Below are 12,641 nucleotides of genomic sequence, written 5' to 3' on the forward strand. Positions count from 1 at the left end.
AAATGAAGTTTCTCGAATGCTTCCTAGGAGGTGAGATTGTCAGCTCTCCTTGTTCAAAAATGTCAACTGTTTGATACAAACAAAGGCCATAGCTTTGGTATTTTACCTTTAGTTTCCTGCCACTCGGATTTGAAGGTATTTGATAATACGTTTTTTCTTATCCTCTTTTTATGTGAAATTTAGTTAAGTATACGTGGTGTGTGTGCATGCGTGTGCTCAGTTGTGTCCAAGTCTTTGTGACCCCGTGGACTGTAGCCTGTCCACCAGGCTCCTCTGTCCATGGAATTTTCCAAGCAAGAATCCTGTAGTGGCCTGCCATTTCCTCCTCCAAGAGATCTTCCCAACCCAGGGATCGAACCCATGTCTCCTGCATTGGCAGGCAGATCACTTCGCCACCTGTGAGTATTAGGTCAGTTCAGTTCAGTTCAGGTCAGTTTGAACTGACTGTGTGACCGCATGGACTGCAACACACCAGGCTTCCCTGGGAATATAGTGAACTGGAATTAAAGATCACTGTTCTTGTTAATGTACTTTTAATAGCAATTCAAAACCAGTTTTGTTTTTTTGATTTTTAGCTTAACCCTGATTATCGAGATGCCCAAAATGAAGGAAAAAATGTGGTGAGTAGAACTATTTTTTTTCTCCGTAAAATACAAGCATATTATTTACATTTTATATGAACAAATTGAAAAGTTAGTAGACAATATGAAGACTAGGGACTCTGAGAGAGAGACTCTGAGTAGAGTTTGTGGATCAAAGATAAAAGTAAATGATGAGGTGGCTTAGAGTATCAGAAGATGATCAGTAGTGGGTATTTAAGGAGATTTCTAGCAATTTGGAGGCTATTTATGATAGAGTGCTGAAGGCAGCTGGGTCTCAGAGGTATGTTGGGTCTAGGTTTAGTTTTCAGAAGTGCATAGAAATTAGGAAAGAGGAGTGGAATTGTGACCTAATATTAAAATAGGACAACGGAAAAATCATTTTTGATTCAAAATAACTTGGGTTTTATTTATGCAGAGAAATTGAACTATTCAGAAAGTAGATAATTTTTGTTTCTAATATTCTACCCTGTGCTACTCAAAAAGATCTCATTTTTCATTAAAAGTACTTATTATTATTCATCCTGCTCATCTCATCTCCACTTGTAAAGCAAATGACTTAATGATGACAACATGATTTAATTCAATAAACTTTTAGAGAGGAAGGGATGTGCCAGAGGGAATGGGTTTGGGGTACAAGTGAAACTGTGTGGTGATAGATGGTAACTAGGCTTCTGGTAGTCATCACTGTGTACTATAGGATGTTGAATTATGATGCTGTATACCTGAAACTTATTAACAATTCAGAAATTCAGGACACTTTGATGTGATATAAATAAAGCCCAGATGATGGGCTAGATTTCCTTTTTTTTTTTGGTATGTCTAATTATCATTTATATTATTGTTGTTATACTTTTAAGTTACTTCTGCAACTGCTGTCCTTAGAAACAACTAAGGACAAGACCAAAAAATCAAACTCCTGTTTCTCAGTTTCCTACAGGAAAAGACTGTGAACTATTTTTTAAACTGATTCAGTTTCCCCTCTTTTAGTAGAAAACTGGCAACCCTGACTCCTGTTTTCCATGACACACAAAAGCTAGTAAACATCTAGAAGTGGTTCAAAATGTATAAGTAAACTGATTTTATATGACCAGATAGAAAGTTTAAATAATTTTTATGATCTGAAAACATACTTAAGAGAACAAAACTTCTCAACATTTTCATGCCTAATCGTAAACATTCTAGCGAATAATTTCGATTGTCTGAAATTAGTTGCACAAAAAAGATATAACTAAATGTTTTAACTCATCAAACTGATCACATAGAACAGCCTTGTCTAATTCAGTGAAACTATGAGCCATGCCCTGTGGGGCCACCCAAGACAGATGTGTCAAGGTGGAGAGTTCTGACAAAATGTGGTCTACTGGAGAAGGGAATGGCAAACTACTTCAGTATTCTTGCCTTGAGAACCCCATGAAAAGAATGAAAAGACAAAAAGATATGACACGGAAAGATGAACTCCCCAGGTTGGTAGGTGTCCAATATGCTACTGGAGAGGAGTGGAGATATAACTCCAGAAAGAATGAAGAGGCTGAGCCAAAGCAAAAACAACGCCCAGTTGTGGATGTGACTGGTGATGGAAGTAAAGTCTGATGCTGTAAAGAACAATATTGCATAGGAACCTGGAATGTTGGGTCCATGAATCAAGGTAAAATGGAAGTGGTCAAATAGGAGATGGCAAGAGTGAACATTGACATTTTAGGAATCAGCGAACTAAAATGGACTGGAATGGGTGAATTTAACTCAGATGACCATTATATCTACTACTGTGGGTAAGAATCCCTTAGAATAAATGGAATAGCCTTCATAGTCAACAAAAGAGTCCGAAATGCAGTTCTTATGTGCAATCTCAAAAGTGACAGAATGATCTCTGTTTGTTTCCAAGGCAAACCATTCAATATCACAGTAATCCAAGTCTATACTCCAACCGGTAATGTGGAAGAAGTTGAATGGTTCTATGAAGGCCTACAAGATCTTCTAGAATTAACACCCGACTGGAATGCAAAAGTAGGAAGTCAAGAGATAACTGCAGTAACAGGCAAATTTGTCCATTTAGTACAGAATGAAGCAGGACAAAGGCTAAAAGAGTTTTGCCAAGAGAATGCACTGGTCATCCAACAACACAAGAGAAGATTCTACATGTGGACATCACTGGATAATCAATTCCAGATTCAGATTGATAATATTCTTTACAGCCGAAGATGGAGAAGCTATACACAGTCAGCAAAAACAAGACCAGGAGCTGACTGTGGCTCAGATCAGGAACTTATGTAAAATTCAGACTTAAATTTCAGAAAGTAGGGAAAACCACTCAACCATTCAGGTATGACCTAAATCAAACCCCTTATGATTATACAGTAGGAAGTGACAAAATAGATTCAAGGGATTAGATCTGATAGAGTGTCTGAAGAACTGTAGATGGAAGTGGCATTGTATAGGAGGATCAAGATCATCCCCAAGAAAAAGACATGCAAAAAGGCAAAATGGTTGTCTGAAGAGGATTTACAAATAGCTGATAAAAGAAGAGAAGCGAAAAACAAAGGAGAAAAGGAAAGATATACCCTTTTGAATGCAGAGTTCCAAAGAATAGCAAGGAGAGATAAGAAAGCCTTCTCAGCGATTAATGCAGAGAAATAGAGGAAAATAGTAGACTGGGAAAGACTAGAGATCTCTTCAAGAAAATCAGAGATACCAAGGTGACATTTCAACATTTCATGCAAAAATGGGCACAATAAAGGACAGAAATGCTATGGACTTAACAAAAGCAAAATATATTAAAAAGAGGTGGAAAGAGTACACAGAAGAACTATACAAAAAAGATCTTCATGACCCAGATAACCATGATGGTGTGGTCACTCACCTAGAGCCAGACAACCTGGAATGCGAAGTCAAGTGGGCCTTAGGAAGCATCACTACGAACAAATCTAGTGGAGGCGATGGAATTCCAGTTGAGCTATTTTGAATCCTAAAAGATGATGCTCGGAAAGTGCTGCACTCAATATGCCAGCAAATTTGGAAAACTCAGCAGTGGCCACAGGACTGGAAAAGGTCAGTTTTCATTCCAATCCCAAAGAGGGCAATGCTAAAGAATGTTCAAACTACTGCACAATTGCACTCATCTCACACGCTAGGAATGTAATGCTCAAAATTCTCCAAGCCAGGCTTCAAGAGTACGTGAACTGTGAACTTTCAGATGTTCAAGCTGGATTTAGAAAAAGCAGAGGAACCAGAGATCAAATTGCCAACATCCACTGATTCACAGAAAAAGCAAGAGAGTTCCAGAAAAATATCTACTTCTGCTTTATTGACTACACCAAAGCCTTTGTGTGGATCACAACAAACTGTGGAAAATTCTGAAAGAGATGGGAATACCAGACCACCTGACCTGCCTCTTGAGAAACCTGTATGCAGGCCAAGAAGCACCAGTTAGAACTGGACATGGAACAACGGACTAGTTCCAAATTGGGAAAGGAGTACGTCAAGGCTGTATATCGTCACCCTGCTTATTTAACTTATATGCAGAGTACATCATGTGAAATGCTGGGTTGGATGAAGTGCAAACTGGAATCAAGATTGCCGGGAGAAATATCAATAACCTCAGATACGCAGATGACACTGCCCTTATGGCAGAAAGCGAAGAAGAACTAAAGAGCCTCTTGATAAAAGTGAAAGAGGAAAGTGAAAAAGTTGGTTTAGAACTCAACTTTCGGAAAACTAAGATCATGGCATCAGGTCCCATTACTTCACGGCAAATAGATGGGGAAACGAAACAGTGAGAGACTTTATTTTTGGGGGCTCCATAATCACTGCTGATGGTGATTGCAGCCATGAAATTACAAGACACTTGCTCCTTGGAAGGAAAGCTATGACCAACCTAGACTGCATGTTAAAAAGCAGAGACATTACTTTGCCAACAAAAGTTAGTCAAGGATAAGGTTTTTCCAGTGGTCATATATAGATGTGAGATTTGGACTATAAAGAAAGCTGAATGCCGAAGAATTGATGCTTTTGAACTGTGGTGTTGGAGATGTCTCTTGAGAGTCCCTTGGACTGCAAGGAGATCCAACCAGTCCATCCTAAAGTAAATCAGTCCTAAATATTCATTGGAAGGACTGATGCTAAAGCTGAAGCTCCAATCCTTTGGCCACCTGATGTGAAGAACCGACTCATTGGAAACAACTGTGATGCTGGGAAAAATTGAAGGCAGAAGGAGAAGGGAACGACAGAGGATGAGATGGTTGGATCACATCACTGGCTTGATGGACATGGGTTTGAGCAAGCTCCGGGAGTTGGTGATGGACAGGGAAGCCTGGCATGCTGCATCCTATGGGTTTGCAAAGAGCTCAACATGACTGAGCAAATGAAGTGAATTGTACTGAACTGTTTTAAACTGAGTACAACTTGCTGTTGCCCCATGGTGTCTACTGCTTCATATATCTGATTACCTCCTTTTCTATATGTGACTCTCAGTAGGGCTGGATTTCTTTAAAAGCAATTTGTATGCGTGTTAAGTCACTTCAGTTGTGTCCTATTCTTTGTGACCCTATGGACTGTAGCCTACCCGCGGGGCTCCTCTGTCTATGGGATTCTCTGGGCAAGAATACTGGAGTGGGTTGCCATTTCCTTCTTCAGGAAATCTTCCCCACTCAGGGATCGAACCAGTGTCTCTTATGTCTCCTGTATTGCAGGCAGATTCTTTACCACTAATGCCACCTGGGAAGCCCTAAAAGCAATTTAGTCATATATTTTGATATAAAATAGACAAAGTCTATAATACAATTTGGTAGGAATTTAGCCATCCCTTTTGGAATGAGCAGGTATTATTACTGCATCACCCAAAATTCTGCTGTTTGATGGAAACCATTGGAATAAAGTGATTACTGTTGTATATTGGTATGCAGATTTATGTTTTGTGAGGATAATGATTATGGTGGTGATGAATCAAATCGGAATTTCTGGACCTGAGTCAGTCCTGTTTGACTCCTCTCTGCAAAATGATTATCATGTTTACAATAGAAATAAACGGAAGTATCAGGTCACTGATCCAGTAAAAACTTTAATTCGTGTCAAAATATCTTTAAATAGAGAAGTAGTTTTTTTTTTTTTTTTAAGATAAATTGGATCTTTTGTTTGTAATTCAATTTTATCCCCTGGTATGGGCTTTTCTTGCCTCGATTTTCAAGTAGCTGTACCAGGATTGTTGGGCTCTTACCTTCTGATGACTTAGGAACACGCCATCAGTAGCCATGTTTAAAAAGCACAGTGTGTTCTTGTAAGCTTGTTTGTGCTCACAATGGTTCTAATCAGAGACCACCAGGAAAATATGCCTTCTTGAATAAATGGGGTTCATTACTCTTTGTACTCACACTGTGGGGAACTGTGGGGTATCTCAGTGAGCACGTGTTAGGAAGAACCTATTTTAGGGTTTGGGCTTATGCAGTTGATTTTGGGGATGACTTAAACAGGTAAAGCTTTGCTGTGTATAGGAATGCTGTGAGGATGAAGAGGTGTCTTAATACATTTTATCTATGGGCAGGGTAGGTGAGCTCCATGTCCTTGCTAAAGAGGCAGTAGTTGCTCATACTTGGTAGAGGAGAACAGGATCATCATTTTTTTTGTGGCTCGTACAATATTCACAATCTGTTGGTGTTCAGACATGGTTATGAAGTGGTGGTGTTTTGTCTTGATCCACTCCAGTCATTAAGTGGCCTTATCTAGTGTTGCTGTTTTGTGAAATTGTCCATATTCACCAGGCCCAGCTCGAGTGTCAGGCCAGCTCCTAGCAACTCCAAGGCCTGGCTCATATACCAGGCCAGCTGTTGGATGTCAAGGACTGTTTTTCTCCTTGTCAAGGTTTATTTCTGTGATATTCTGTATGGCTTCTTGAGCGTGGTGTAGAGACAAGAGAGCTCTGCTTTAGCACCACCATAAATTTGCGTAGCCTCAGACAAGTCAGGTAGCTTTCCTGAGACTCAGTTTCTTCACCGGTTTGATAGAATGAAGATGTTTGCCCTACATCCCTCACTTGCATGTCATGCGGATAAAAATCAAAGCAGGCGGATGGACAACTCATTGTGTAAAAGATGTCAGTAGGTTAAAAAAGTGTAAGTTGTTTCTCTTAAGAGGGCCTCATATCAAAGCTTCAAATTGTGTAGTTAAATTAAATCTTCTGTGCACATCTTTTTTACACTCCATACCATTTGGAGATGCTATTGATGCTTCTGGGCAGAGATGAGGGGAAGAATATAGTGTGTGAAGGCTTATGGAGCCGCACAGAGCGTATAAATAAGTAATCGATCCATGGTGAAGTTCACTCTTTGTGTTAATCAAGCCTTAGACTTGTTAGATTTTGTTTCTTTGTATTCTGAAGTACAGTTTCTCTCCACCTCCTAAGCACCCTTCTGTTTAAGCAGTGTTACTAGTGATTCTTTAATTGCATACCACACAGGTGGATTTGCTTTTGCTGTAGAATTTTATGATTGGCTCTCATCTGTCATCAGAAGCACATCCAACTGGGACACTTGATTTCATTTTCTTTTCTGTCTAAAACCACTAGCTTGAGAGTAAATAAACCTGAGAATATGGAGCAGTAAAGCGAACAATATGGCTGCTCATTTTATACACCATTTACCACCTAGCAATAATGACGTTTCTGTCTAAGAAAGGAAACAGAGGAACATTTGGAGTGTAGCCTGTGAAAAATGATATCTGTTTCCCAAAACAATGCTATCTCACCTCAGATCTAGGTTCCAGTAACACTGAATTCACTGTGACCATGCTAATTATTTTCTTTTCTAATTTTCCTTATGTTGCCTATTTAATATCCAGTTAATATTTTTCCTGTAATTCAGAAACCTTTATCAAGTGTTGCCTTCCATTTTTGAAGTTTCAAAGGTTAATGGATGGTGCCGCTGAAATGAGGCAGAGTGTGTCAGAGCTCCCATTAAGACCCAAATTGCTGTATTTATTCTACAAAGAAGCCTATTATTTCCAATCTTACAAATGTACAGCATCCACAGGGACCCTGTAAATATTGGAACTGTATCAAGCCCAGCTGGGAACCTGACAGTCATTAGTTTTTTTCTCCGTGAAAGCCTGCATCTTTTCAGATGGCTCTTTGAAGGGGACTTTTTGGAGGATAACACCACCCATTTTCACTTACTTTATTTCTGTGGAATGTGATCTGATTTTTTGAGGGAATGTCTTTTGTCTCTGCTGGGGATTCTCAACCCCAGAAATCCTGATATATTAATATTTGGGTTAGATCATTCTTTGGTGTAGAGGCTGTCCTTTGCATTGTAGGATTTTTAGCAGTGTCCATGGACTCTTCTCACTAGATTCCAGGAGTGGCCTTCCTGTTCTCTCCCCACCCAAGTGTGGCAACTAAAAGTATTTCTGTAAATGACCAAGTATCTCCTAGGAGCCAGATTGTCTTCCTTTGAGAACCATCAAAAACATACATGAAACAGAAATGTTCTAGGAAGCATGAAACTTTGCTGAAATAGACTTGAAACTTCTATAGATTTTTTCTTTAGGGGGACAGATTCTGAAAGAAGACCCCCTCCCAGTTCTTTGAATATTACTATATATATTCATCAGTGGTAAGATGATAAGGAAAAGAAAGAAAAAAGGGGTCGTATTAGGAATTCGTTTGAGAGCACTTGATTGCGAAGGAACCCTGGCAAGAGAAGCAGTGTTTGCAGCTTTAACTGGCAGGGTTGTGTCTGTTACATAAAGTCTGCAGTGAGAGCCCCAGAGGGTCTGGACCCAGACACAGATGCCTGCACATCTTAGGCTGCAGTGGCTGCGCACAGGTCTGAATCAGCCCTGAAAACGCATACATTATTTCTTACCGAATGTCTCTGGCTCCTCACAGCAGAATCCCTACGTGATGTCTCTGCTAAAAATTCGATGACTCACAAATGAGTCAACAGAGAAGGTGTTACAGGAGGCTGCCTGCTGTTAAGCCCCGGCAGGGCCCCCGGGAGCTGGAGAAGCCAACGAGCCATTAGTATCCTCTCTGGCTTCCCATACGGGATTTTCGACTTACATAGTCTGAGAGACGGTGTGCCTTTCCTTCCAAGTGTAAATGCTAGTTTTCTAAAAGCCCAGCAGACTAGGTTAACATTCTGAGGCCCTGCATGCCCTAAATTGAGAGAGTTTGGGAGAACGAGCTGATGTTAAATTTAACACCTGTTTAAGCTCTGTTGTACCGTAATGTATTTTCATGATGCAAAGAGGGAGAGAAGTGTGCTTCTGTAATTCTCAACAGGGAACTAGTGTTTTGGGGTCTTTTTTTTTTCCTTTAAAGAGATGTGGGTTTATAAACAAAAGCCACAAGCACACGATTTTGAACAAAACTGTTTTTGTATTATGGGAATAAAGCTTTAATTTTCTTGTATATTGAAACTCAATCCATTCATTTCTAAATTGTATACTATAACTCATTATTCACATTTCATTGTTTAAAAAATTCCAAAGGGCTAGCTTGAAGTTTGCTATCAAACTGCTTATGACAGCTTGTTAAGCAAATTAACAGAGTACAAGAGATTAATAACAGAAAGGTTTAGACTACAGCACTGTTTTAAAAAAACTTCTAAATGTGTTAGAAGCTCCTATTCCCAAATAAACAACTGTCATGCTTTTATAAATGGCACTTATCTGTTCAGTAAAGCTTTTTATCCCCAAGGACCTAAGCAGATGATTTGGGGGTACAATATACATTCCATTTATCCTGTGTAATTAAAGTTAAACCACAGGTCTTAAATAGTATGAGTAATTTAAAGTGAGCTTTTGGTTAATCCTAATAAGTGAGGTTTCTGTATGGCAAGGATTTTTATTGTTCACTGTAAGAGTGTCAAACTAGAGAGGTCTCTGATCACTCTTACCAGGATTCCACAGGGAAATATTACCAAGTGGGATATAATAGAAAGTGGGGTTCAGCTGCTCATTGCTCAGAAGCCATTAAAGAGGCCAGGTTGGTAGAAACTGCTTTATTTCGGAGGCTGGCAACTGGTGGGGGATAGGGGGAGAGGACAGATGCCTGTCCAAAGCCAACTCCTCCCCGCCCCCAACCCTGTCCCCTTCCTCTCCCCGCCTCAACAGTCTGGAGGCAAGAGCTTTTATAGACAGAGGGAGGGGGCTACATGCAGAAACAGCACAGTCAGTCCTGACAGTCATCTTAAAATCGGTCATTGGTGGTCTGATCAATATCATCTTAATTGTTTTAAGTACAGTTAATCTTCATTTCCAAGGTTGCTTTGTTTCCATTTCTTTGAGGCCAGTTCTCTGAATTGTGGCAGCTTATGTCATGGCTACAGTTTGGTCATCATGTAGTTAACTTCTTCCACTCTGTGTGAGTTTCAGTATCTGCAAAACAGCTCATAGACTATGGCTCAGAATATTATCTGTAGCCCTTGAGGAGGAACTAAAGGTCCTTGACTCTGCTTAATGGCTAAACTATTATTATTTGGTCTCCTTTGACTGGTTTCCTTTGTTTCTGCATTCTGTTCTCACTTCAGTGATTAAACCTATTCTTTGGCTAAAGTTTTTCCATGGACAAAAGGCAGGCTGAGGACATGGGGGACAAGGACCATAGGGTCCTGCTCCATTTCAGTAGGAGGGCAGTCTCTAGGATCCTGGACCTGCTCTCCCTTTATATGTCCAGAAAATTCATTTTATTAGCTTTTCAAAAGAGGAAAAAGAGTGTAGACAGGAGGATTGGCTCCACTAAATGAATTCACAAATGACTGATGTATAATCACAAAGTCCTCTCTCAGCTCCCCGTGCTTGTGCTCAGTCGCTTATTCATAGCCTACTCTTTGCAACCCTATGGACTGTAGCCCACCAGGCTCCTCTGTCCATGGGATTTTTCTGGCAAGAATACTGGAGTGGGTTGCAATTTCCTACTCCGGGGCATCTTCCCAACCCAGGGACTGAACCTGCATCCCTGCACTGCAGGCAGATTCTTTACACTGAGCTACTGGGGAAGCCCTCTCAGTTGCTGAGTAGACATGAAGCCTTGGGGCAGTTAGTGCATTTTCCCTGAAGGAAAGTCTCCATCAAAAGCTAAATTATGATGAGAAGATTGGTGTGCAGATAGCACAGATACCTTTTAGGGATATGGAATGCCTCCAGAAAGACTGGAATACTAATTTGTTGCATCTACATTGGCCTACAGTGAGAGAAACTGTCAAATACGTGTTCATTGATTCTCCAATATTTAGGGTACATGCTTATCTTCTGTTAATAAAACATTTCTTCAAATACGAAAGTGAAGTGTATGAAAGTTCATTGCTCAGACACGTCTGACTTTTTGCAGTGCCGTTGACTCTAGCCCACCAGGCTCATCTATCCGTGGACTTCTCTGGGCAAGAATTCTGGAGTGGGTTGCCTTTTCCTCCTCCAGGGGATCTTCCCAACACAGGGATCAAACCTGGGTCTTCTGCATTGCAGGTGGATTCTTTACCATCTGAGCTACCAGAGAAGCCCTTCTTCAAATATGGTTCAATATAATTGATTAGATTTTATTTTCCTTAGCTAAAATTGTGTTTTAATTGTGCCTTTTTGATACTACATTTAAGCCACTTGTGTCAAAAATCCTTTGAGTTTTTTTTTCCTACAACTGCCTGATCTCATCCTTTATTTCTGCATTCTTCCATTCTGAGGCAGTCTTCCCTCATGTGTATTAATAACACTCATTATGTTGGTGGTTCTTTCTTTTGGCTGCAATAGCATTGCCAAGTACAAAAAAGAGCTCTTTTATAATATTTCTTTGTGATTGTAATTCTCCTGATCTATTTCTCCCCAAGTTTTCATGTTATAATAAAAAAAGAATTTCCTTTTTTTCCTTTCAGAATTAGCATTTTCTCTTCTTAAATCTCCCCATTCCTCTTTCTCTGCCTTCTTCATTGTAGTGATTTTTATCTTCAATATCAGATGTCACCACCATTTTTACTATTGAGAAGGAGTTCCTGGTCGCATATGGTACATTCTACTGGGCCCTGTATAAGAGGATTGTGTAGATCTTCTTGAGACCTCGACTCAGTTATTTGGAGGCGGACAGAAGTGTGATTCCTGTGTCACCAGTACATTTCAGAGCCGCCAGGGAAAGCTACTTCCTTCATCCATATCTTAGTATAATATTTGGATTTTCATGTTGAGTTGGATGGCAGAGATAATGAAACAGTGTACTTTTGGGTTGGTTAGTTGGTTCTTTTATTCTTCCCTCCCTCCCTCCCTCTCTCCCTTCCTCCTCCTCTACCTCCCTGTCTCTTCCATCTTCCCTCCCTCCCCACTCTTTCCTTTCCTTTCTTCCTTCAACAGCTTTACTAAGTTATTATTCACATACCATAAGAATTATCCTAGAAGGTACAGTGTTGTGAATCTGCAACCACTATCTAATTTTAGAACATTTTTTAAATCACCCCCCACCAAAGAAAGTCTATATCTACTAGCAGCCCCTATCAACCCAGATCTACTGTCTCTCTGAATTTGCCTTTTCTGAATATTTCATATATGGAATTATACAATATATGGCCTTTAAGTGTCTGGCTTCTCTCACTTAACATAATAAAATGCATACATGTAGCATGTATCTGTATGTCATTCCTTTTCATGTCCAAATAATATTCCATTTGGTACATGTACCATATTTTGTTTATCATTTGATGGGCTTTTGGCTTATTTCTGCTTTTCAGCTATTATAAATGAAGCTGTTATGAACGTTCATGTGCAAGTTTTTGCATGGTCGTATACTTTCATTTCTTTTGGGTAGATACCTAGAATTAGAATTGCTGGTTCCGTCTGTGCTAAGTCTCTTTAGTCATGTCCACCTCTGTGCGACCCTATGGACTGTAGCCTGCCAGGCTCCTCTGTCCATGGGCTGCTCCAGGCAAGAATACTAGAGTGGGTTGCCATGCCCTCCTCCAGGGGATCTTTCCGACCCAGGGATTGAGTCCATGTCTCTTACATCCCCTGCATTGGCAGGCAGGTTCTTTACCACTAGTGCCACCTGGGAAGCCTAGAATTGCTGGTTATATG

At 40.1% G+C, this 12,641-nt stretch overlaps 1 protein-coding gene across 3 annotated transcripts in view; it reads left to right on the top strand.

The window, feature by feature from the left end:
- The window catches only part of ITPR2 (inositol 1,4,5-trisphosphate receptor type 2), a 586,442-nt gene that overhangs the window by 155,350 nt on the left and 418,451 nt on the right, over positions 1-12,641 (top strand). For all 3 annotated transcript variants that reach the window (XM_086401652.1, XM_086401653.1, XM_086401654.1), the window contains one exon: positions 576-620. In XM_086401652.1, coding sequence (XP_086257778.1) covers positions 576-620 — 45 coding nt within the window. The remainder of the gene's footprint in view (positions 1-575; positions 621-12,641) is intronic.

This window comes from Bos grunniens, chromosome 5 (genome assembly GCF_055505025.1).
Source record: "Bos grunniens cultivar Pamir isolate PY7600 chromosome 5, Bosgru_T2T1.0, whole genome shotgun sequence".
Taxonomy (NCBI): Eukaryota; Metazoa; Chordata; class Mammalia; order Artiodactyla; family Bovidae; genus Bos; species Bos grunniens.